This window comes from Ischnura elegans, chromosome 4 (genome assembly GCF_921293095.1).
Source record: "Ischnura elegans chromosome 4, ioIscEleg1.1, whole genome shotgun sequence".
In the NCBI taxonomy this organism is placed as follows: Eukaryota; Metazoa; Arthropoda; class Insecta; order Odonata; family Coenagrionidae; genus Ischnura; species Ischnura elegans.
The window spans coordinates 41,798,665-41,824,946 of NC_060249.1; the positions used below are offsets into that span (position 1 = coordinate 41,798,665).

Sequence of the window (26,282 nt, forward strand, 5' to 3'; positions counted from 1 at the left end):
CAATTTTTAAAAGTATTCCATGCATTAAAATAAAATTGCTGTTTTAAAATTTGGAGAGAAATCGGAAACATTTCCCAAGTTTGGAAAGGTGTTAAGTGGGTGATCTCGCATCGTTTCCCACGTACCGAAGCACATTCCACCTTCTCACAATCCTTTCGAAAGAGCGCGGTTTCGCATTACAATTGTAGACCGTGACGATAGGAGATTGAGGTATGGGATGCGCATGGTGATGTGATTCGAAGCAACCGGGCGAGCATCAGATCACGACGGCTGCAGCCTCAGAGCCTTCGCTAGCTGTCAAGTGAGTCAAACGCATGCTAAGCCATTTGAAATCCGTCGAGAAGAGAATTTATTCCTCTCCCAAGGTGCAAGCCTGAGGATTACGAGGAGTCAGTCACATGAAAAGTGCATAGATGTTTCTTTCTCCGGTCCCCGGTCAATCACCCATTGGTTCGCACAACATTGGGTTCACGCGTCCTGTTACCGACATGAAAAGTTATGAAAAAATGTCGTTAATCTAAAGTCGTGCACTCATTAAAGTTAGAGAAATAATCACTTCAGCTTATATCGTGATGAAAAACTTGCTTGAAACTTATGCTATCATTTTAAAATTTTGTATGTACATAGAATTGGACTTCGTCAACAGATAAAAACTTTAAACAGACCAGAGAAAATACTAAGGACAATTTCTGACTCAAGAGTAACTTTGTGAACGCGGAGGTTATCAGAGGATGACTTTTTGTAAAAAATTGGAAGAATTTCTCCGCAGCACTACATTAAAGTTGTGCCTGTATGTAAACTCTGCAAAGTCACGCACTTCATCATTAAAGTCGTGCAATATAAATAAAATGGAAGCCGATGGAGATTTTTTATCGAGAATATTTATGAAATTTATTGATTTACTGGGGCAGAGACAACAATAACAATGAATCAAATCAACTGAAAAAACGTGCAGATAAGAGTCGAAACTTGTCAACATTTGCCTATTTCTCAAATTTGAAATTTTTTTTTCAGTGTTCCCTAAAAAACGCATTTTCTATATTTAAAATACAGGTTAATTTTGGGAAGGGCCTACTTTGAATGCACTGAAATTTAAAAATAATAATATTTCATATAAATGTCAATTATATGTTTAAAAGTATCAAAACGTCAAGAACGAAGTACCTAATGTGACCAGTCGAACGGGAGTGAAGCGTCAAAAAGGGTCTTTGACAAAAAATGATGGCGTAACAAAGGAGAGACGGATAGTAAGTTAGACGCAACACTGAACGAATACGTTTGAGAATCTCATTCTCCGGCCCTCGTAGAATTTCATGTGAACAAGGTTAGACACTATTGTGCACATTTTAACACTTATAATGATAAAGTGGGTTATACTTTTTTAAACTTACGTAAACTTTAATATTATGTGACTATGGTTTCGGAGGTTATCATTTTGATGTCAAAACCTTTCAACCTCTTTCAATCCCTTTCATCAAGAAATAATAGACCCAGTACCAGAATGTGGACACAAAATCTCTACAAAATGATAAAGTATTCAGAAGAAATTTGACGCCTACAAGTATGGAAGGGAGACGCAAATATTAAGGTGAACTGAGGGAAGGAGAAAGGGTTATGGAAGGGGGCGGTGGAAACAAACTGATGAACCAATAAGAAAAACACTGCAACGAATGAGTCGCCAGACGCACTAACCACATAAACTAGCGTCAAGTGGTTAAAATCACTCATAACTATGACGTCACCAGTTCACTAAGAGGTCCTGTTTTGCAATCCCGAAAATAAGAGTCAAAACAGGACGGTAGGTATTGGTCAGTCACGCCGCTTCTATATGCATCTCAGTTGGCAACAACTGCGGTCTAGTCACATGATTGGCACGCATGCACAACAAACTCATGATCGAATTTGGTCACAACCGAAAATTCACCACTTCATCATTACAACAACAGGTTGAAAAGAGAGGTCTATAATTTTATACAGAGATTTTATACGGTTTTTTTACTATAATAATTTTATTGCATAATAGCACGTAGTGCATATGATGACCGCACAAACATACAATTTTTAAAATGAATTTTAATTCCTCTTATATGTAGAGCATATCTTATCCACACCAAAGGCATCCAGGAACTCGACTCGAGGACCCATAACCTACCTCATTACCGAAGAAGCATTCGAGTTACAGGACCTCTTTATTTTCTACCGAGTTGCTGATTTTCATATATTTTTATAAGTATCAAAGACACCATATAGAATTTAGATTTCAAGCAATAGAAACTTAGATTTCAAAACAATTATAACGGCTTAAAAATCTTGTTTTTTAACTGCTCAGCTTTGGTTCACTCTGTCCACGGTCTTTTTTCCCTCAATTTTGATAGTATTCATCGACATTTATTAAAAATATAAAGTTATCATTAATAAATGAAGTCATTTTTTTAAATATTTATTTTTGCTCAGCTAAATTAAACTTTATGAATATGTTCTTTTAAAATCATTTATTCATTTAATTTTAGACGAAAATTTTCAATAAAAAGATGATGGATAAAGTAAGATCCAATTATCTTGTCGCAGGTGTCACTGGCATTCATTACTCAAGCATAAAAGTGTGCTACAAACTTGTTTCTTATAGTTTTTTTTTAACCTCCACCAACATTTTACGCTTTGAAGCTCATCAATTTAATAGGGAAACAGTTCTGTTCCGATTGACTCGTAGTTTTTTTGGTATAATTGGATTCTACCCTTGAATGCGTTGAAACTGAAGCATTTCTGTCACAGAAGTTGGCCACATTCAACGCAAAGTTGATGTATATCCATTTACAATTGATTTATCTCTACTTAAAGTTTTAACACTCAAAAGTGAAGGAGAAGTTCAAATACGAGAGTCTGGAACTTGTCATGGAATGCGAATATGGAAGAAAAAAAGCAGTACCAATTCTGCCGCAGAGCTAACCCGAAGCGACGTTTAATTCAGCATAGTTTCTCAAACGATGGAAATCATTCTAAAAATAAAAACAATCTCGAAAAGAGCAAGCTTATAACTCGCCAAGCAGGCCACGTTGTTTAAAATCGTCTCTCATTAAGAGCATTTAGAAAAAGTTAGCAACTTAAGTTTCATGATGAAATATTGGAGATACCTCTAGAAAAGATTATGCTATTCTATTTTCTCCGACTTCACCGCTCATGGTATATTTTTTCCTGGGATGCCGTAAGAACGGACCGGTTGTCACAGTGCGGCCTATTCTACCCTTCAAGGAACATTCCCATGGGGGTCGTGGCAGAGGTAGGAATTCAAACCATTACGGCACGTCTTTCACGCTTTTTAGTCACGTCAAACTGCCCCACCGTCAAGCAAGAATAACGGCTGTCATATGATAATGGATAAGCTCACAACGAGTAGTATTCGTTTTCAGATACGAAGAAAAGATTAAAGAAAAGTGACAACCCCTACGTCGCGGGAAGACGGACGAGAAGACTTTAGTGACGGATGGACCTCGTTAGAAATGATCTCAACACGGTGATAGAAAAATGTGAAGGGTGGTTTTCAATTCACTTTCAAGGCACGACAATAGGGGACTCGGCGGAAAGCAAGCCAGGAGGGAATTTTTCGTTTCACAATAAATATTGTGGCTATTATTAGAGATCGTGAGCCTAATTTCATCTTTTAAGTGTGAAGAATGGGGCATATTGAACAACCGAAAATTCTTCTCTTTAGACAAAGCGTCAATTTAAGCGGCTTAATTCTCTGAGTTAAAACGACTGAATTCTCATCAATCATCACCATACCTAGCGATGAGTAGTCACCAAAATAGTTATTGAAACCTGCGACGAACGTAAACAAATGTACGTTTTCTCGACAACCGATGATTATACTTGCGTCATTAAAAGTATGAACAAAATCAGAAAGCATAGGATTACCTCAAAAGCATTTAGATTCTTCTCCCTATTATTTCCGATGAAATTATGAAAAAAATACTTTGATAATACGGTTCGTCTACTGAACTATTTGTTGAATAATTCAAATTTTGCACTCTTTTAATTTTTATAAGGAAGGGTTACTATTTTCAACGATCACCTATTTTTTTTTAGATAAAACGGGAATAATAGTCGTTTACTTCGTATCTATACCTAATTTAGAACGCAACCAATTTTCTTGCAACCACACGGTTAATTATATAGAAATTCTATCATAATTTGCCTGTCGTTTCTCGAAACCTGTGCACACGTATCCAACGAGAGTTTCAAACGTTTTAAAAAAGAGTTTTAATCGTAAATTTTTAATTTTTTCGTCATACCTTTGATTACATGGCGAGGAGTAATAATGAATGAAAAAAGGAATCACGTAATAAAAAAATCAAACTATCTTGGGCAATAAATTTAACATAGACGTTTTATGGCGTCACTTACAGCTCAATAGTGATAGATGATTCGAAAAGAGAGTTGGTCTTCCAACAAAAATGACCACCACACCAAAGGAGCTTACGACGTTTAGGTGGATTTTCTCTACAAAAATCTAAGAGTGACCAAAAGAAGAGCCGTAATTGTATACGTTCTCCTTTCTACCTGGAGTTACAGAGATGGAAGAAGTGCTATGAAAGTGCTCTGCTTTCATTAGCCGCCGCAACCCCATAATTCCGACGCAAAGCGTCTTTACGACCGACGGTCTAGCACACAAAAATTCATGGAGCCACCCCCTGAACCTTCAGAGCGTATCGAATGACTTCATTATTGTGGCTAACTCCGAAGAAAAATATCTCGTCACTCAAATTACACACTACCTTTCTTTCAAAGAGCTATGCAAAATTCTGAACCGCATTTTAAACTCGTCTAAGCACCGAAAACTACGAAATAAGGTCCATTCCGTAGACTTTAAATGGTATTAAATCATTCTCGTTCAACCTTCCCTCACTGAAGGGGTTGGAATGTCTCCGCCACAAGGGCCTACTTTTCCTTCGGTAACGCGCCGTAAAATGGCGGAAGGTGAGGGGTTATTTATCGTGTCATGGGAGCCGGAATAAAATATGATGGAGGAGGTATTCCATGTCTGCAGGTATCCCGGGGCTGTTACCTGGTATTTCATGCTCGGCGTGTCGGATTTTGGACCACCCGGATCCAAGGAAAAAAGAATAAGTTATACACGGCGCCCCGACGTCCATCCATTCCGCCGTGACCTTTGAGAAGTAAGGGTTGTTTCTTCCGAGGAGGGATGGTGGAAAAATCTAGGACTGGTTAGAATAGGGTCCTGCTGAAAATCAGGACGCAGCGATCTGATTCGTGTAAGCTTAGTCCATTTGATAAGAATGTTCAATTGCCGTGTCATTGCTATAATATGATCGCATGCATTTTAGTCCGATGAAAATGCACCCGAAAAGTTAGTGGACGCATCACTCCCGCCAAAAAGATCATATTTTGTCTTTTTTTCCCGAAGTTTTCCTGATTTAAAATTTTTGAAGTATACAGGATATATATAGAAAATGCTTGAAAACTTTACCTATACCTCAAATATAAAAAAAATCTGACCTGAAAATTGAACCCCTGAATCTGATAGCATAAGTCTTGCATTAGCGGAAAAAGGCCGGACTAGGGAGTGAGAGATTGATTCGTTTTCTTCTATGAATTACGGAATTCGCTTTAAAAATAAATTGTACAAAATTTAAAACACCATACTTAATAAAATACACTTACGCTGAAATACATCATATGTCTTACCTCAGGTTTGAATCACAAGGAACTTTTCAGGGAAATTATTCCTAGCGCAAAGGGGTAAATATATGCAAAGAGTGTAAGGAGTAAAAATGGAATAAAAAAACGAGAGCACGAGTGTGGAAAAAACAGGCCATAGTTGCGTCTTGAACGTAGAAATAGTCAATACGTGGCCTGAGTGTGGCAATACTAATGAAATAACATCTACTGAGGGAGAGCTAAATGGCAATTTTTGGCCAATGCCGTTAATTACGCACAAGCTAGCCAAGCGAATGGCGTTATATCATACGCTGCATGTAACTTTGAGTCACAATTGACTTAATAAGCATTAATTGAGTAATGCAGTGAGTTCTTACTAAAGCAATAATTATGTAATTATGCGAGATTTTTAGAAAATAGGTAATTTTTCTAGTGCGTGCTTGATTTTAGTTTATGGATTTTTGCCCTCAACTTCTAGTTTACGATGGGTATAACCTAGCGAGTTCCAAATAAGTCTGTAGAGGCTCCAAGCCACTGCTTATTGTTACCATCGCATTGTATGGGGAATAATCCTTCTCGTCTTACCTCCCAGAGATCAGAAAGATCCCTGGGGTATTTATATAAAGCAATAAGTGATCTAGAAGTCACCCGAGACAAAAAGTAAAAAGGGGCGAAAAGCTACAAAAAACTTGAGGCTTTCTTGCGATTTTAAAAAAAGCGTGAAAGCAGACTGACGGTAATGGGATGTTCCAACCCTTCCCCCATGAGAGTTGGGACCTCTTAAAGAAGGGCCTCTGGGTACCAGGCCCATTCTTTCGAGGCCCAACCTCCTTGCCGCGATGCATGCTCGGCGAACCATATCTCATTGTCCCGTCATAATCCATTAGCATACGCTCCACAAATAAATATGTTCGCTGGGCTGTCCTGCGCCCTTTGAAGCCGCCACAGGGATACCACCTGAAATGCCGAGGAGACACGAGCACAGTGACAGCCGAAGCTACGGCATAAAGAAATCCCGACTAAGGGGATTACCATTCGGGGATAACCTTTAACTCATTTGAATGAGAGGGAGATCACGCCGGCGATCACCACTTTGGTGAATCTGCGAGCAAAAAGAAAAATCGTGATGGTATCATGGAGGAGTTATCAAGTTCTGCGATCTTTTGAGCATCGATGGAGATCGGACATAAATTAAACATTTAAGTCTGCCGGCGATTGGATAGGCGTCGACGTTAAAATACTGCATAGATACATCGTAAGAAGTCTTTAAAAATGTAAGCCTTCTGAAAACGCATGGACGAGACGTCAACACTGTTGGCGTAAATCAGTACCATAGTGCAAATGACGACTTTTGTCGTCACAACATGCTACTGAGAACACTGTTGACGGGTGACATCATAAGACGTCATGAAGCAACGTGAAAAACAAAAATCCATCAAACTGAAAGAAAATTGTGCGAATTTTTACCTATTCCGATTGATGGCTTATGACGTCAACACATGACTATGATAAGCACACTGCTAACAAACGTTCGGATATCGGAAAGAAAATGGAAACAAATGGACAGAAAAGGAATGTATGAATTGAAAATTTTACTGAGGCATCAAACAGCTAATAAAAACATATAGTTTGCAACTGTTCGTTTCGCAAAGTTGCACACAAAACCTAAACTGAGTGCATGGGTCACCGGCTTTCGTGCAGATTCTTGGAATCTCCTCCTAAACTAATGCGCGTAGTTCATCGCAAGCTATACAGAGAAAGATATTGCTAGCTAAAAATGAGTATGAATAATAGCTATTGAAGCTATAACTAATAAACACTTCAAAAACTAACGCAGGAATTCTTTATTAACTATAAATTAAAGAGCAACGTTAAACTCTTCATCCTTTTTTCCACTGATTACCACATCTTCATTTAGCTGAGAGACTTTTGACTAAATCATTCAAAGCGTTTGAAAGTTTAGAAAGACAGAGGAAGAATATTGAAAATATCTACACAATATTGCTTAAGGATAAAATATGATGCCAACGTACAATTTCAGTAACTTTCTGGAATTACAATTCCAATTCGAAATAAATTCACCGAATAAAAAGTTTACGAATTTAACAAAAATGGATTGAAAAAATTATTATGCTCCTACCTGGGTTTCATAAAATTACTATTTAAAAAAAGTGGAGGGTAACAATCGAATAAAAGGTGTGATTTCATTAGTCGTGGTTGATATTTCGAAATGCATACATCAGAGGTCATAATTTCTTTCACTCGTAAGCTCAACTCATTCTAATCTGCCGCTGAATGCATTCGAAAAGCAAAGCTCTGCACCTCAATTTTTATGACTGACTCTCACTTCTGGGAATGTCAGAAGGGGAAAGAGAAAACATCCGATTTTGATAGGTGATATAATTACGTGGCGGGGGCTCAAAGATGAAGATCAATCGCTAAGAACCACATCATAAGGAAATTAGAAATGGTGATTTGTGAGTAAAGCGCTCATTCTTTAGTAAAATTTGTTTGGGCCTGAGTCATCATGTAATCAAACGATACAATACAGACTAATCGAAGATGAAATTGTTAAAATTTTGTACTCTTCGGATGCATGTTGTTTCCACGAGCTTGAAGTCAAATTACCTCATATGGTGTTACTAGTCTTTCATTATTTCTCTCACGTTAAAATAATTTACTTCAAGGGTTTGAGAGGTTACACTTTTTTTGAGAGGGGAACAATACGTCATAAAAGCGACTGTAACGCACAGTAAGAACATGAAGAACTCGTTAACAGTAAAATCTCAGGTCACATTTCCTTCGTGCCTGAATAACCAAGCTGTAGCGAGCGGGAGTGGGGGAGGGAATTTAAGGGTACAGGGGCTCAACCTCCTCCACCCACTAGTTTTGCTTGTACCCAAGGGTATAGCTTATTTTTTTCATTTTTACTACGATTCAAACCTCTTAAAATATTCTATGAAGAGTGGAATCGATATGTAATGTCGATATGTTGAAAATCAGGTCAGCTGTTCAACATTTCTAGTTTTCTCAATAGAAATGTAATAATAATTCATTTTTTCAAATCGGCAAGAGAGGCAGAGCGGTTGTTATCCCTCATCACCCTACGTCCTTCTCGCGTCTTTCCTAGCAAGAGTCGACGGAGCAATTTTCTGTGGACTGCGCTGGCATACTTTAATTTTGAACTCACAGCCCAAATGTACCTAACTTACTCATGTGCATAAAGTTTCACGTGCTTTTAAAAATTATGAAATCAAATACTTCACTTACGTAGTATCCCATACAAATAATTAGCATCCCCAAAATGCTGTCCCCCTTCAAGTAAACTACCGTAAAATGTTTCTGCCTACGGCCGTGTCAATAAGGTAGGGGCATTCTTTACGTTCTGTCTTTCTTTACCACCTCCGCTTACTAACAGCTTCCTTTTGAGCATAAAGGGCAATATGAATACCGTAAGTATGATGGTACCAAGTGACACACGAAAGAAGCCGAACTATGAGCCTTGAGGTGAATAATCAGTCGATGCGTGATAAAGCGAGGAAAGCTAATAAAGTAACGTTTACTTCCAATCTAAAATGATTTATTGCATTGAAGTAAAACATATTTATAAATAAAAAGTAATTTTTCAACTTTACCCCAAAATTCTCTTGCCATAGGTAACCCACAATCTATAATCTTTCGCAGGACAGAAGAGCACGATTTGGGGTTCGGAATTATCCCTTCCACACGCGGCTCTACGGAGTGGCTTTTCAACGCATATTTTTACTTTCTGATTCTACCAAATTACTTTTCGTATGAAATAAATTGAATGATAACAATCTATGCTGAGGTTCCTACGGAAATCATTAGGGCCGAGTGCTGGTGCTGCAAACAATCGCGGTTCGAAGTTCAAGTCAAAATAATACTTATTACTTTCTATACGAGTCTGCATTTGTCTTACCCTCAAAATATCAAAAAGTCGTCATTGAAACCAATGAATCATAAAAAAAATCAGTTTTACCTCTCCTATCAACAACCATAAGTAGCGAGTTACAAGACTGGCAAATACCAACGGGCGAAAGAAGAATCTGGTAAAAAGATATTACTGCAATATTCTTGATTCTAAGAGCCCAAGCTGTCAGATAAATGTAATAAGGGCTATAAATTACTTCACTTGAATTCCAAACAGCGGGTAAAGTCAGAATTATGAAGTATTTCCACCATCACCAAGCGCTCCTTCTGGTTTCTCAACCGACCATTTCCGAATTTAATACGGATTACAATACATCATATCTCGATTCCCCATCTTAAGCCACTTTTTCTCCCTCCATTTTTCACTCTATTCTGCAAGAATTCAGTCGGCTCCTTTCCTTACGGCTAGAAGTCTGTTTTTTTACGTAACCTCACTCTATGGTAGCCGCCGACTTATCCTCGCACAATGGCCCAAATGGCTCAGTTGGATTCACCAGCTCTGAGGGTCGCTGACAGGTTTGAAGGAAGCAGCGAGAGGGTCTCTCACTGGTTGAGGAGGTGACTTGAAAAGAGCTAGAGAGATCTAGGTGGGAAAAAATAGAGGAGTGGAGGGGGGGGGGGGGGACAGGTGCGAACCCATTGCGAGGGAGAAGTTAAGGTCGTCCGCCCACGATCCCAAGAGGCCGCAGCTTCCCTCCAAGGCCGCACGGTCCCACCCGCTACCGTTCACGGACCTGCCAGCCGAGGTACAATAAGACGACGCATCACTACTGCTCGGACGCTTGTGTTTTGTCCTTTTTTGAAGCTACTATACACGAATATTACATTTGAGCATTCTCATATTGTAGCTCCGCGTACATGAAAATCATATTGAAAAACCGCCACTCGCGGCGCTATCAGTAATCGATTTCCACTTTTCACGAGGAAATGCACGGAACGAATCCGTAACTGAGCCAATAAATCATGCGAACCACACATTTAACGCATGCGAGACGATTATCAACGAAAGAGGACCACTTCCACTACGGTTGATGGCGAAAAATCACACTGAACGAGATTCCACTGCCAAGTGGCGCCGCCGAAAAAAATTCGCGCCGAATGGCAACGATTAATCCCCATGTTTTTGGCCCTCCTTTAATAGAGTACCCAAGGTACCAGAGGCGGATCACGGATTTAAAACAATGGTCTGACAGGTCATCTCACATTTGAGATTAAAAACAAAATACAATAATTGCTATAGAAATTATTCTCTTCATTTTGATACGAAAGTTATTAATATTAAATTTAATGATTGAGGCTCCGTATTATACAAAATAAAACGTACCTACGTAATGATAACCGTTGTAAAAATCTTGTCAATTTTTTAAGCACCAGGTTCGTGCTCCCTAAATCCACCTATGCTACACACTACACACAGTCCATCTCGTTGAAGCTTGATATTTGTAGCTACTTCGGATGAATTTTTATTGGTTTGCAATAATGTCAGCTACGCGGCGATGAGATGAGAGCGATGCATCTATTATCAACATTTATAATCGTGAGGAATAGCATCGAAAAGTTAGGAATACGATAGATCAATTCATCACGAATATAAATTTCAGTTAACGGCGCCAAATAAAGATCATTTCTCCTTGTTACTCGGATCGCATGGCCCGTCAGCGACGACAATCGAAACTTAGGGAAACCCATTAAAATGCGCGGTGAGTGGTAAGGCATCTAGAGGCCAACTGGAGAATCCTCATTTGTTAAAACCGTGGTCACGTATTACTTGCCAAAAATTTGAGCTTATCATCATGGAATTCTCAGGGCATATAGAATTGATCTTTTTCAGAATTTGCCTGTGTCACAAATATACAAATATGAAAATTTTACTCAGACCAGAGGAAATGTTAAGAGCGATTGATCCGACTAAACGGTAATTAACTAAACGAAAATAAGCGTAGCCCTACTTCTTGTGAAATAATTGAATAAATTCGTAAGCACAACATTTCAATAAAGTTGTGTCTCAGTACAAGCTCTGCAAAGCCACGCCTCGCATCATAAAAACCGTGAAATATGAATTAAATGGAAGCCGATTGAGATTTTTCATTTTTTCCAGTTTAGAAAAGCGTCAAATTTATAGGCATACTGTAGCGGAGGCAATTTTGAAATGAATCGCCTAAATCGAAAACGCGTGTACCATGGCAAGCGTATTAACGTGGTCGTCACCGTAAAAAATACGACACCAACCTTCGGCCGCTTAAGGGTAGGAAATCTCTGGTTATGAGGGATTTTTCCAAATGCCTTGAAGGGCTGAAAAATAACTCTGCATGTATTTGAACGCACATGGCCCGCGGGCCAATATTTGCTCCTGCGTAGTGCACGCCGCAGTATAGGCAGAAATGCACCTGCCACCTTCGAATCGCGGGGGCAGGTAGTCATGTTGATTGATGAGGGACACTTTCTTTCCCGCCTCTCGACTTCCCCGTCTAAGCCCCGCCCACCTTCCCCTGGACACCGCCGACGTCACCACGCCTGCGCACCAATCTTCTTTTCACTCTCGCCTCCATATATCACCTCTTCCTTTTCCAGCCACATTACAACTTGCTTAGGGCGATTGAAAAAAAGAAACGCAAATGACACATCGCTGCCGAACGAAAGACTTTGAGAAGGAGCAGGCAATCGTGACAAGAGCGAGGACTGAATGCACCTCCTCTAAAGGCCAAGAAAGCCTTCCCCACCGAGAGGAATGTTTTATGTAGCTGTCCCTTGAGATTGATGTGGGAATTTGTAGGGAATCTAGGCGTCCAATGGCGTTGATGCTGTTTGGTAGTAATGGGCGACTCCACAATTACAAACAGTATATGTAAAAAGTATGAAAGTAAATATTCGTCCCTTTACCCAAATAAATGATTGCCCAACAATCAATCACTTGATATATTTTTAAGCGATGAAAAGAAGGAATATTTATTTTTAATTAGTTACATGAACATGGACTACTTCACGCTCATCAGCAAATTCCGCACCTTTTTCCGTTAGATTATAAGGAATTTGCTTATTTCACGTTGAAATTATATCGATAAGCTGTTCAAATGATCATATCAACACTGGTAGCCAAATTAATCAATCATAACTGGCGCCACAAAACAGCTTCAGCTGTAAAAAGATACAGAGCATTCTCGACATCGATACTTTTACTATACATCGGACTTAAATCCGATAACTTTCTTATCAGTTTATTATTATTCTTTCTTATCGAGTAGAAAAAGCGGATAAAATGACAAAGGAAATCTGAATACTTCCTTTTTAACGTGACCTAATATTTCAGCATGAACAAGGAACATATTCTATTATACACAGTTCCAAATGGTCAAAGTTATCTAAAATATTAGACGCAAGACGAAGTTCCCAGAAAATAAACAGCACATATTTTTACTGATGAGATAGTACCTATTCATTGGCTAACTAAATTCCAAACATTAAAATCCCAGCAAAAGTGATGACTTCCTTCTCAACGATTTTTTTCGTGCGGAATATAACGTCAAACGCAACGGTTTGTCCATGAATAGGTGTCTGTCTGGAATTCGGATTGAGGATGGTCTGCATAGGGGCTTTAGGCGTTGACGAAATCGGTCTCTTTCGCAGTCAATGGTAAATGGTATGCGGGCGGTCGGAGTCGGCATACTAATGAGGTCCGTGGGTGCGTTCGGTTGAGCGAATTTGACTTCCAAAATAGAATGGGTGCCTGCTTTCGAGGCTCATATATTAGCCATCAGAGCTGAAACTGAATTCAACCTAAATATTGAAATCTCAAGAGTTCGAAGTGGTGTCACATAGGTAACCAAATCCAACGACCGGAAAAGGTTAATAAAAATATCCCTCAAGGTAGATTGAATTTGTATAATTCGGAGATAAACATCTTGACAGCACCTTTTTCGTTGGCGCGTGGTAAGTTAGCGATCACAACTGACAGATTTTATACGTTGGGCTCCCTTGTGCTCAGTTTATTATCACTTTTACCTACTCGGCGTTCTAGTTCCTAGAATAAATATTGATAGGCCACATGCAATCACAATCTCATCTCCATTTCCCTCGTCAACAGATTCTTTCTTCAAGTGGAATTGTCAAAATGACGGGAGGAAAGAAAGAAATGCCAATAAAAATGCTATTTATGCATAATGGAAATGAGAATTTTGTCATAACATTGACAAATTAGATTTTTCTGCCCCTAATACAAATTTTATGCCATAGTAGGACGATTTCTTGAAAAAATCTGATTTCTCTCTCCATAAAATTCAAATCCAGGATCTGTTAGCCTTAATATAATTCAAACGATACGACGCATAGTTTTCGTCAGAACTGAAATAAATATTTTTCTTCCTAAAAGCTAAGAAGGAGGAGGTCCTCTTTCCATAAGCAAAAAGGTTTGCTGCAAGTTACATCTCTATTTTACTGCTTTGTGGAGGGAACTTAAGTGCAGCACTCCGTCCGTCGGAAGGGACGTGAAGCCATGGTCCCTAGTTGTCGGTCGCCTACTCCAAATATGATATCACTTGGTTTTAGTAGCCATAATTTATTCAAGGTTCTCAAATAATCCACCGGGAAAATATATGACAGCTCGATTAAACATTAATTTATATTTAACTCCAAGGAGGGTGCCATGGATGAGGTTGGCTTCAAAACGATGCCGTTAAATGATTCAATCCCAGGAAAAAAATCAAATAATTTACCACTTATGCTAGAATAAATCTAAACTAATTTCTTTTTAAGCTCGTATAAATAACAGTTGAGATAACAGGCAGATTAAGTGGGAAGGCTATAAGTCATGGGCTGATTTTAAGAATCAGTTTATTCCACCAAGCGGCAGTGTTTCCACAAGGAATCTTTCAGGGACCTATTTATATCCCATTTCCGTCACTTCACTGGCAATATGGTGAAATGAAACCACTAAACCTCTTATATATAATGCAACTAATGACGTGGACACGCAAAACAATTCTTGCACAAGATGCAACACCACTTCGAACACTGTCCTAAAATATCTTTTAAAAAAACAAAGATTTACATATCCTGGAAGAAGGAAAGTATTCAAATCTAGTAAGGGATTTTGGAAGGAAGCTTTCTCAGAGCAATTCAATTCAAGGGCCTACAACCATTCAAGCCTTTGGGAATGTAAGATCAAAGAGGTAACTTAAAAAATCGTTGCATTTACAGTTCCCATTCATGAATGAAACTATTATTATTTTATTAATTTCTATAGTTATTTATAATTAAAACACATACATTTATAAAACCTAAATAAAATCATTTATTATGAAACTAATAAAAATTTTGCCTCAATTTTGATAACATTATATGGAATCTCTATTAGATGACAGCATAATGTAAATTACTCGAACTCAAATTATCTGCTCATTATTAGCGCACTCCCTTGTTTTCCAATCCTTAGAGTTGAAGAAATGCATTCAATAAAACCTTAAAAAAGCCGCCGAACGAAAGCAGAGGCAGTAAGCATAAGCATTTCTTTCGGGTAGTATATCTCATATTAATTGACCCTTATTCGAAAACTTGTTTTTAAGACATTTCGCTTTAGTGCTTGCCCCTTAAATTTTATCACTGGTTTCGATCGATAACGGGATTGTAGTATAACAATAAATAAAACGAATTTGGTACTAAATGCTCAGTCGCTTTGAAAAATCAGGTGGTCAGGCCGCCTAAAAGTTTTAATCGCGTTGATAAAAATTCAACCTTTTGTCAGAAGTACTTTTTTAGCATACCAGGTAATTTTGAGGAATGACTCCGCAAGATCCACAATTTTACATGCATAAACTCTTCATTATCAGTAGATAAAGACACTGAAGTTTCTTCTCAACTGTGACTGTATTTTTGAAAATCGAATAAAAAGAAGCGATGACCTTTTCGCGCAGAAACGCAAATATTTAACGTGGCAATTGGGTATTCAAATACGCTCCCTACCAAAAAAGAAAAGCATTCGCCAGAGAAAACATCCAAGAATGAAGCAAAATTCTGATTCAAAGGCACTCGCGTCAAAACAAGCTATTTTTAAGACCTGGACGCGAAAGCGAAAGGATTCCGAGGAAACCTCAAATGCGCAATGGGAAAAAATTCCGTCAAGGGAGGAATCTTTAATACCACCAAAATGCTGAGTGTAGAGCATTCACGCCGTGGAGTTTTTAAAGCGATCGACGCCCCTCAAGGTGTTAAGGATAAATCGATGGACTGGTCGGAAATAAAATAAATGTTTTGAGATGATAAAAATATCGATGAGAATAAACCCTACATGGATGGCTAAGTTCTTTTCGGTGAATAATAAATTTATGGAATTTAATTAGCGTTTAATTCTATCATCAAGTACGATATCGAAAAAATAAACAAAAGACTGGATTATAACCAGTATTATTAACAATATTTCTATTCAAGCACAAAAAAATGGTGTTTTGTTTTCGTGAATTCGCTTTTCATAATATACTTGAAATGCATTAAAGCATTTATGCCGCTGCTGGACACATTCTTGGATTTTTTTAAAGGCAGACACTGAAAACTTCAGTGGCAAATACAGAGCGAAACAAAACGTTCCCAATTCCCGTTGACGAAAGAGCAGCGGGGGGCACACTACGGTTGCACAGATTGAGAGATAATGGGAAGTGGGAGAGGGGACTGAACCATTCCGTTCTGGCGCAGCGAGACATCGAGGCTCTGGCATGGAATACCACTCCAGCTCACCTTCTTTCGTAAGAGTGATCCCTGCGATGATACACTAACAACTTCCCCGTCCTACGCTTTTAACTCTCACAAATCCCATTCCACCGACAACGACTCGTCTGTTCTAGCCTAGGCCACTATTGGGTCGTAACGAGGAAAGGCCCTGCTGTGTCTTCCACTCGTCATTCTAAGCACCACCTGCTTTCGCCATTGGATCCAAACACTATCAGCAGCAAATGCACCGCAGGTGACTCTAATCGGTATCATTCCCATTCGGACGTGGGCGAATCTCTTGGGGGGGAAGGGAAATTTACTACCTATGGATCTAAGGGGTTAAATCCACGAGGCAAAAAGATTTATGGAGCAGCGAATAATTTTAAACTCTGAGAAAAATTTTTTTCAATAAATGATGCTCCAATTAACTCCCAGGTAGAGGCCTTCAACTAGATAAACGAGCGCAAAAAAGATTCATAAATAGAAACTTTACCTCACAAAGAAGCTACATGTGGCTCTTCTGCAGTTCTTCACTTCGCATCTAATTACGTATTACATAGGGCCTACTCTTCTCGGAAGTTCTCCCCCAAACCCAATGTCTAGAGCCGCAGCTAGATTCTGTGGCACAATGTCTACAGACATTCAGGCTATTCCAGGGTATTCCCATTGCAATTTGTAATCATAGGAACATCAAAATGTGCAGAAAATGATTTTAAAATATTAAATATCGTACTAACTGTTTGCACCAAAGACTAACAAACATTTAGGCGGCTGAATGGTTTCGCTAATGCTCTTTTTTATTTTTTCATGGAAAGGCTCAATGCATGAGGATAAAATAAAATGGTTAACTTCCACACACTTTTTTATTAACAAACTACCGACCCGGTTTCGATAATGATACCTTGATAATGACACTACGCGTCGAACCATTTTATTTTATCCTCATGGATATAAAACATTTCCACTGTATATCGCCGGACACTGTGAATTAAGGCTCAATGCATCATGCTATTGTTTTCCGAGATGAATATTTCCCAATTGATGAAACAATGGCATGGCTTGATATTCAACAATTGTTCAAAAGAAATGACTCCATTTAACAAGGAGATATTGTTTGGAAAATATTTTGAAATGGGGAAAATTATAACACGCGTAAAAAATGTGATCCCCATACACACATATATGGTAACTATGCATAAAATAACAAAGGTCCGTGCCGGAAGCTGAGTCAACGATCTTTTCGTACGCCTATTCTTCCTGTCATCATTTTTCACTAAGAGAAGAAAGAGAACGTTCAAATACGAAAGCTTATTCATATCTGATGTCCACGCCCATTTAAAATTATAGGTAACAGCTAAAGTTTCCCTCATCCAACTAGATGGAAAAAAAATGAATTCGTAAATTGCAGTCGTAAAATTCGTTCTGCTCAACCGTTCGCTAGCTGCACACGCTGATGCGCCATTGGCTGGGAGGATAAGAACCAACGTCTTTTCCTATTGTTTCCGGTTTCATTGTTTCCCATAACAGGTTACATCAGTTCTCCACTTCTTCATGTATTCAAGCAACAGGAAATAGCCCATGACTTTACCAAAACTTCTTGCATTTATCGGAACGCGATAAAAGAGAATGAATTTGAGAGATGTGTTTTGAATGATGGAAGACATCTTAAGAAAATAAAAATATATTTATCAGAATCAGCTTCTATCTGAACTAATGCGATGAAATTTCACTTCCGTCTTGCCTTCTGAATGGGAAATATCACAATAAAAATAATTCCTTCTCAGGATATTAAATAACATCCATGATTTCTAAACTTCCTTGCACCAATGATAGCTGAGGCATGTAAAATACTAATAACAAAATGTAAAGAAGATGCAAAATAAAAGCTGTGGAAAGGATAAACTTCTGCATTACGCAAAAATAAAACGTAGTCCATTAAATTGAGGAGAACCGTTCTGAATAATGAAAGTCTATAGAAATGGATACGAAATGGCTCAAATAAGAGTATCTAATACAAATATGCACTGAATAAAAAGAAAAGAGCGATTGCAAATTAATTTAAAGCGAGAAATACTATGGAAGATATGTACCATCTATCTTACAATAGATTACTTCTTAATTGCGTTGGAAAATAATTTAGTAAGAACTACATGAAAAATTTAAATTGAGGGAAGGGTACGGGAAAAGAATGTTACGGGAAACACGGAAATCTGTTTTCAAGCGCATGCTTACATTGCAATACGTGCATAGCTCTCTCGTCTGGATCATCATCGTAAAAATAGCAGCACGAGCTCATGCCTTAGGACCCCGTCGGTAACAAATCGACCTCTCGCCTCTTCAGTTCTCAAGGACGCATGTACAATTTTGAACCTTTTATTTTGGAAACTTCCCTCAGTGTGGAGGTCGCGACCCCTCAGGAAAATCTTCACATGGGCATTCTCCTCCAGCAAGCTTCTTTTAGCTAGGCATTAGACTTCAGGGTAGCATGCTTGACCACTACCGCGAACACTTTCTCGCCGATAGAATAACACGTTGAGGGCACTTTTGAAGGGGCAACTCTAGAATTTCCATCTCTATTATCAACTTTTTACAAGGTGATAAATAAATATTACAGAAATCCATAACAACATCTAAAAGATCACGATGCACTTAGGCATTCCCTATCTCTAGGATATCTAGAAATGACAGCGACTATTAACGACGAAAACTCAGGAAGCAAAAATTATGTCTCGCTCCTAGTCAAGCTTTCAAGTAACTTGGAACAACGACACAATTGAAGTTACCCGGTGTTTTCAAATTAATCCTTACACCTAACCTATTAAAGTCTTTCTATGGAATTTCAGCAAACAAAACTCACGAGTAAAAGCCAGCATCCAAATGTCCGCTTCAACTTGTATCAGTAAAACAGTATCCTGGGTTGTAAGTAAAGCCAAAATGTAAATGCAATCGTGATACATTTTATAGTAAAATAAGGCTAGGAAGTACTGGATCTCACCAGCTTGTTCACACCTAAGATGAAATAACTGCACCATAGAAGTACGGAGCAAACCAAACCCATTCACTCCTCTTTTCATGCAAAATATTATGCCCCTTCCCAAAACTTATAATTGATTTACATAACCACTATTTTACCACCTAGTATCACCGGCTTCAAGTAACAAACGCGAGGGTAATGCTTACATAGCAAATGAATCATGTCAGACGTAATCCTTTCTCTTGAAAGGTAACCAACTTGCTCCTTTCCAATAGACGATTCAGATGAGTACTAGCAAGTTTTCAACGCATTTTCGTCACCAATGAAGTAACTGCAGACATCACCGGTGTATTAAGGAAAAATTATTGCCTAAATAAAAATTTAAAAAATTCACAAGTTCGTTTTGACTTCCATTTAAGGAATTCCACACATGATGTAAACTAAAGACTTAAATTAATCTCGTAAAAACCTAAAATCCTTTTAAGTTCATATTCTTTACCCAATCTCCACCTCCCTTCCTCTCGCTTTTATTTTTATACTTCTTGAATCACAGGCTTGGTATCCAGTGTCCCACCAGTCGGATCGCCACTCTCGCTATCGCGTCTCTGTCCCAAGTCAACCTCAGCACGGGAAAAGGCTGTTCCTCAACACTCTCTGGAGTGAAATACGGTGAGGAATTTTTTTCCACTATAATTACCCCACCAACTCGCTCGAGAAATTCCTTCTCTAAAACACCTTAACGACCTCACAAGAGATCGGCTCTAGATGCGACGGAGCATCACACACGAAATGTTACTTGTGGGGCTTCGACCAGTGAAGGGCATGGAAACCGAAGAACAAGACGGGCGTTAACGCGTCACTGGGTCCAAGAATCAAGGATCATGCTGAAAGTGGTCAAATACGAATGTGATGACGACTTGCCCTGAAATAAAAAATAAAAATATGATGTCTTGAAGGTGAAGCCTTATTTTACTCTTAGTGAAAGTTTTGAATGATTGAAATAAGAATTGTAGACAATCTGGTATTAGTTTAAAATTCAACGAAAGAAGTGAGGTTGGAAATTTATTTGGAGGGTGACGACAAAAAGCTAATGTCATTTGCGCAATCAAAGAAAGACGGACAGAAACTCAGCGACTGCTCCGTTAGACTATTCCAAACGGAAGGAGCCAAGGTGATCCAAACTTATCGTCCTGTTCAACGGACGGGGTGCTGTACTTCCAAAAGTAGGTAGCCAATTTTATCAAACTAATTTCCTCGTCAAAATAATATTGCTGGAGTAGATATCAATTTACTTCCTTAATTTCTGATCATGGAATTGGAGTAGGAATGGAGAGCGCATCATACACAGATAATATCAAATAATATTATAAAATTCGTCGTCAAAAAAGACTACAATAGCAAGCGAATTAACAGAATGATTAAGTAGTAAATCAACAGGTATAGGAATAAAATCCTTAATAAAACAACATATTCCATAAGAGTATCGCCAGAAGCTATAAATGGGGCTGGCATTACACCAACTGAGATTATAATCAATATTGGATTGCAGGAGATATGATATACGTAGGAGAAATAAATTCGTTCACCATCAAATTGTCAAATCTTCAAATTAATCTAAATCTTGAATTTAAATCCTAAAATAATTCTAATCCCATTATTCTAACTACCTTGATAAATAATCCTAAAATTTTCATGGCCATAAATAAATTATCATCGAATTTCAGTTATTTCATGAGTTTAATTTCGGTCATTACTTACAAATTTGAAGTAAAAGACGGAAAGTTAGTCCTATTACGTCATTCATGAGGAACACCTTTTCATTTTTCTATTTTATAAAATGTGCGTAAACGAATTTTTCATCGAATAATGTAAATGTAGAGAAAGATTTCTACGTGCTATCTTCAACAAATGGCAATGGTGCAGGAAAAAAATATGCCTTCTAATACGGTATCAATAAGGAAAGTACAAATATGCACGAATTTGACTTACTTTGACTTTAGAGGCGTGGTACTTCAACACGAGAATATTATTTCCTTGACTTTTTTTCTAACAATGGGAAAGATGGGTATGCGTGCATCGTGGTAGGCGGACCCTGGGCAACGCACGTTTCGGCCCAAGAGCGCATTATCACAGGTCACCTCGTCATGCATATTAACATGATAGCACGGTGCTCGGTTACCAGAATCGGCTTTATTATCCTTTCCACATTTTACCCAGTCCTCTACCTCCGGTCACGGACAGATGCGTGAAGCGATGGATCGAGTACATGATAACAGGGTGTAGTTCACAGCTCCACTCCTCCCTATAAGGTCTCTAATCCCTCCGCCCTCCACTCAACCGAGATAAAATGGGAGGAGGAAATAGAAAGAGGAGCGAAATAGGCTTGGGATACTTAGAAGCAAGAAAAAAAAGGCTATCAAAAGGAAAAGGAGAGCCGCCTCTTCCTCGAAACACACGATCCGTGGAGCATCTTACGAAATAGGAAACTGGGAGTGCATTCGAGGAGAGGTTTGAAAAATAAAACTTTTATACTTTTTGTTAGCCGCGTAATTATCAAAGCGTTCATTCCGATGCAGCCTAATCGAAATCCCAAACCCTCCATTAACTCCCCTGCTTTGGTTTTTTATCGCATTTTTTTCTTTTGAGGACCCGCTAGCATAAGAACGGCATAAGAACGGTAGTATGAGGAACGCCCATGACTTCGGGATAGAGAGCGCTAAGTGTGTCGTCCTCATGGTCAAGAGAGTCGCGTTGGAGATGTGGTCCAGCCGCGAACTGATCCAAAGTTTGATCCCGTATGGTATACTTCCATTAATGGTAATACTTTTAATCGCATGTAGACGTACAATTCTTAAACGTATGCTCTTGATCATTAAAATTATGGAACAGTTACGAGACCCACAAATTCGTCTTCCTGAATAAACAACCTAATGCGCGTCATATCCACTTATCACTCAGTCTACTACTGGTAATATACTTCATTAATAAAAGCCCCCCAACTACAATTATGCAGCCAAAAACCTAGTTCACTATGCATGGAAAGAGATTTTAACAATGTCTAAAAGGAGTTGAGATATTAGAGATTAAACGTAAAAAGACGAAAATAATGTCTAACACGGAATTTATTGCGTTAATTTTCATTGAAATACTGGAAATAAAGTGTTCAAACGTTATTATTACAGTCTTTTCCATAATTCTCTTACAATAGGCACTATTAAACCTTAAATTCGTGATAGAATAGGTATTCTGATTACCGTTTAGCTGTTTTTTTTCGACGAGTTGGTTGTTCATTCTCTCGCAGGAGAACCTAAAGTCAGGGAAGCATTGTGAAATGCCTTCAAGGAATGATGAAATCGCATTAATAAGGTTTAATCCAGAAAACAAAATTAAATTCCATTAGGAACGGATAAATAGAATTTTCCACTTGAAACGATAATGACGCATAACCTCCAGCACCAGCCTAAGGGCTCAGAAGACACCATGTCTGCAATCTACATCTTATAGAGATTTAGGATAAAGTCAACAAAATTGTCTTATCTACAAACCTGTATCTTAAAGTTCCGTCTTTCAATATTACTGTCTTTCCTACGGTGTGTTTCATCCATAATTTCCTGCGACGGATTACTCATTCATGAACATTCCCGCCGCGAATTGTTAGATGAACCTAAGGTATACCATTTACAAGTAAGAGTGTGCAAAATGTCACTCATACCAATTTCTGCACCTTCATGAACTCATAGATACCTGGAAAATACATGTGTACATAAAATAGTACAAAAATAATATAGACTAATATCAACATTGTACTAATATCAAGTACTTGAATGAATACTGAAACTGCCGAAATGCTCCACCGAATATTAGCGAATCTTGATAATTCACAAGGAATTGAACTTCAATAAATGATTTCAGGTAAAACGTCAAAAAATTCGAACAAATGGAAGCATATAAATAAATATCGATGTTATCCTTTAAACACTTCATTAGGGTACTCATTTAACGTACATTGACGTGCTTTGGTACTCGAGTAATTTTTCGAGTACCCATGTATTCAATCGAGTAAATAAACCGATAATTGAATACATTTGGCATATTCTTGCCAGGAACCTGTTGACAGGCGACCCAATATTTCATCAATGCACACTTGCAAAGTCTTCAGGCCGTTTTACACGGTACACGGAATTGCGCAATCTGACGTACGTGCGAAGGCGCAATCAAAACTGCGTCGTGTAAAGCGGTGAATTGCTAGAACACATGCGAGAATGCGTGGATGCGAGACGGCAAAATAGCCCCTGTTCTAATTTCGTTCATGCATACGCGCAATTCCACGCCATTTTAGAAATTAATGCAGCTCTAGCCTGCGCAATTCCGTGATTGTGTAAAACGGCCTTTCCATTTACAATGATTGTGAGCAATGGTGTTCACCGATTCGTTTGGATTAGGTCCAGCTGTAGCAAATCAAACGTTGGCCCTTTCTTGCTACTCTGTATATCTCCGAAGAGGAATGCTTTGAAGAACTCAGTGTACTTACGATAAATGAGGGGACGAGGACAGCCGTGATGAGGAGCGTTCCTTCGCTGATCGTGGCCGCCCTGTAGGGAAGTCTTATGGAAGCATCCCCGCAGAAGAAGCCGCGATGGAATGGACTGGCGAAGAGGTTGAGGCTCAGTGCCACCATGCCCACTGCAAGTACAGAAACCATATTTTCGTTAATAATCATTATTCTCTAAGTAATAAAGTAAGCCACGATGATGATTTAACTCTTTCATTGAATAAAAATTCTTTATAATAATTAAACTTAAATAAACATGATAATGCATGTATAATATAGGAACCAAAGTACTTGTCCTAAAATTTAAAATTCCAGAAATAAACAAGCATACCCTCAATATAAGAATTAAGATTTTATTCATTGAAATTAAATTCTAACGCAAAATAGGTAATAGTTTTATAATGGCATGAATTAAGGTGATTTCTTTAAATTTCATGCACAAGCAAACTGAATAACCATAATGAGTTTATCCAGGATAAACCACTGAGCACCAACCAGGAGCTAAAAAATATCAAGAGATCCTACCCAGTTAATGAACGACAAGTAAAGTTCCTTTGGTTTCAGAATTTCCGCCAATTAATGAGATAGTTTATGGTATACCATTGGAAGCTGGAGAGGCTGAATTGAATAACAGAAAAACATAATATCTCCAAAGATCACGTCCATCACATCAGCGTGAAATAATAGAATAACTCATCATTGATCAGGCACTAACTAGAGTCAACAACAACAAGGATGGCGACCTTCCATCTGCGGCTACCTTTTGACTTCTGCAGAAGGATTGAAAAATAACAGCTTTTTTATCCGAGAAGAAGTAAAAAATAGAGAACAAAACTCCAGAGGTGTGCTGCGGACAGACACGCATATTACTTGACACGCAAGTCCTCCAAATGCCGCCCGCGGGCAGCAAAATTTAACGAGATTACGCAAAAAAAAACAGCGCACGCATCTCCTTCGTGTCCGGTCAGGAACACTTTTCGGAAAAGTATCCATAATTGAAGTAATGAGACTTCTTCTTTCCTTTTGATAATCTTTCTTGATTGATAATCTTTTCTTTCCCCATAAATCTCTCGTCCATTTGAAGAAGTTGCAGGTACGAAATACCTTTCATAATCTGCAATGATCCGTCATCCTTCTCATTTTGATGACAGTGCAAGAGATTCGAATCGCAAAGGTTAAACAATTCTTAAGTCCCTTTGCCATGGTTCTCGCTGAAATTCATTCATACGAGGTATTCAAAGACTTTATTATACACTTTAATAAAGCTCTATACACATTGTCTCTTCCTTCTCAATGACATTTCGCTATATCTCATCGAATAAGGAAAAATAGCCATCATTTATATTGAAAAGCATTGCAGTGTACTGACGAAGAAAACTTCACTGGGTAAATACTATTTAACTAGTTAACGATACCAATCGAAGGTTCTTGAATTTCAATCATAACAAGGTATTATTCTCCGGAACATAATTTTTGATGCCAAGAACGGAGGCATAACAAATGTGTGAGGTATTTATTTACTCATTTAAATTTTATTCTTTCCCATTACAACCATACTATCTTGTTATTCAGATTTCTTTGGATTTCATTCCCACATCTACTGACTTTTTAACATCATTGGCGTACTCCATATTTCCTCAAGTGTTAAATGTTAAATGTATTCATTTTATGCGATTCACAAACTGGATAACGTTCATAATCACAGTAGTAAAGAATTAACCATTTTATTCTTATATTGTTCCTCATTTTTTGTTCATATTTTATTAAGAGCGGTTTAATAAATTTGAAGAATTTTATCGATTCATGCTTTGCATTATGATTGAACTCACTCACCTTATATGACTTATGGAAAGGAAAACAATAGGATAAGAGAATCTGAAGGATATTCAATCAAGCCCACCCGGAAACTGCCTTCAGTTTTATTACGCCTCGGAAGCATCCCGCGAGCACTAGGCATGACATAAAGTGACGCCGATCGCCTAAAGTCCCAAGGCATTTCGGCAATATTTGGGCTTGAAAGCTCCCGAGTTGAAAAACGCAAATGACTTCGGAAATAATAGCAAAAAACGTTTGATAGAAAAAAGAAGGCCAACCATAAATCAGGCGTAAAAGCTCAAAGTGGTATTTTATGGGACCATACGTCCATGAATATATATTACTGGTAGCCATTAAAAGCGAGAGGAACTTTCAGTTTCCTCGCCTATCACCCCCGGGGAAGATTTTCAGTCGTCCATTTCGGACGCGAGGGAGGGGCAAATGGAGGAACTAGTTTGCGGCCTGCGAGCGACGCACAGTGGTTCAAAATCGAAAAAAGGTGGTCGAAATTATTACCGCTTTTATTCGTAGTCACTGTTGTATTATGAAGAAGCCATTTATAAGAATTGTGTCCGCTGAATACGAATTTGAAGTTATTTCTGTTGTATCTGTGATATT

General features: G+C 38.3%; 1 protein-coding gene across 1 annotated transcript in view; it reads right to left on the reverse strand.

Moving 5' to 3' along the window:
- Positions 1-26,282, reverse strand: part of LOC124157357 (phospholipid phosphatase 1-like) — a 177,813-nt gene that overhangs the window by 56,653 nt on the left and 94,878 nt on the right. Inside the window, exon 2 of the mRNA XM_046532021.1 lies at positions 23,829-23,980. Within this exon, the coding sequence (XP_046387977.1) occupies positions 23,829-23,980 (152 nt within the window). The remainder of the gene's footprint in view (positions 1-23,828; positions 23,981-26,282) is intronic.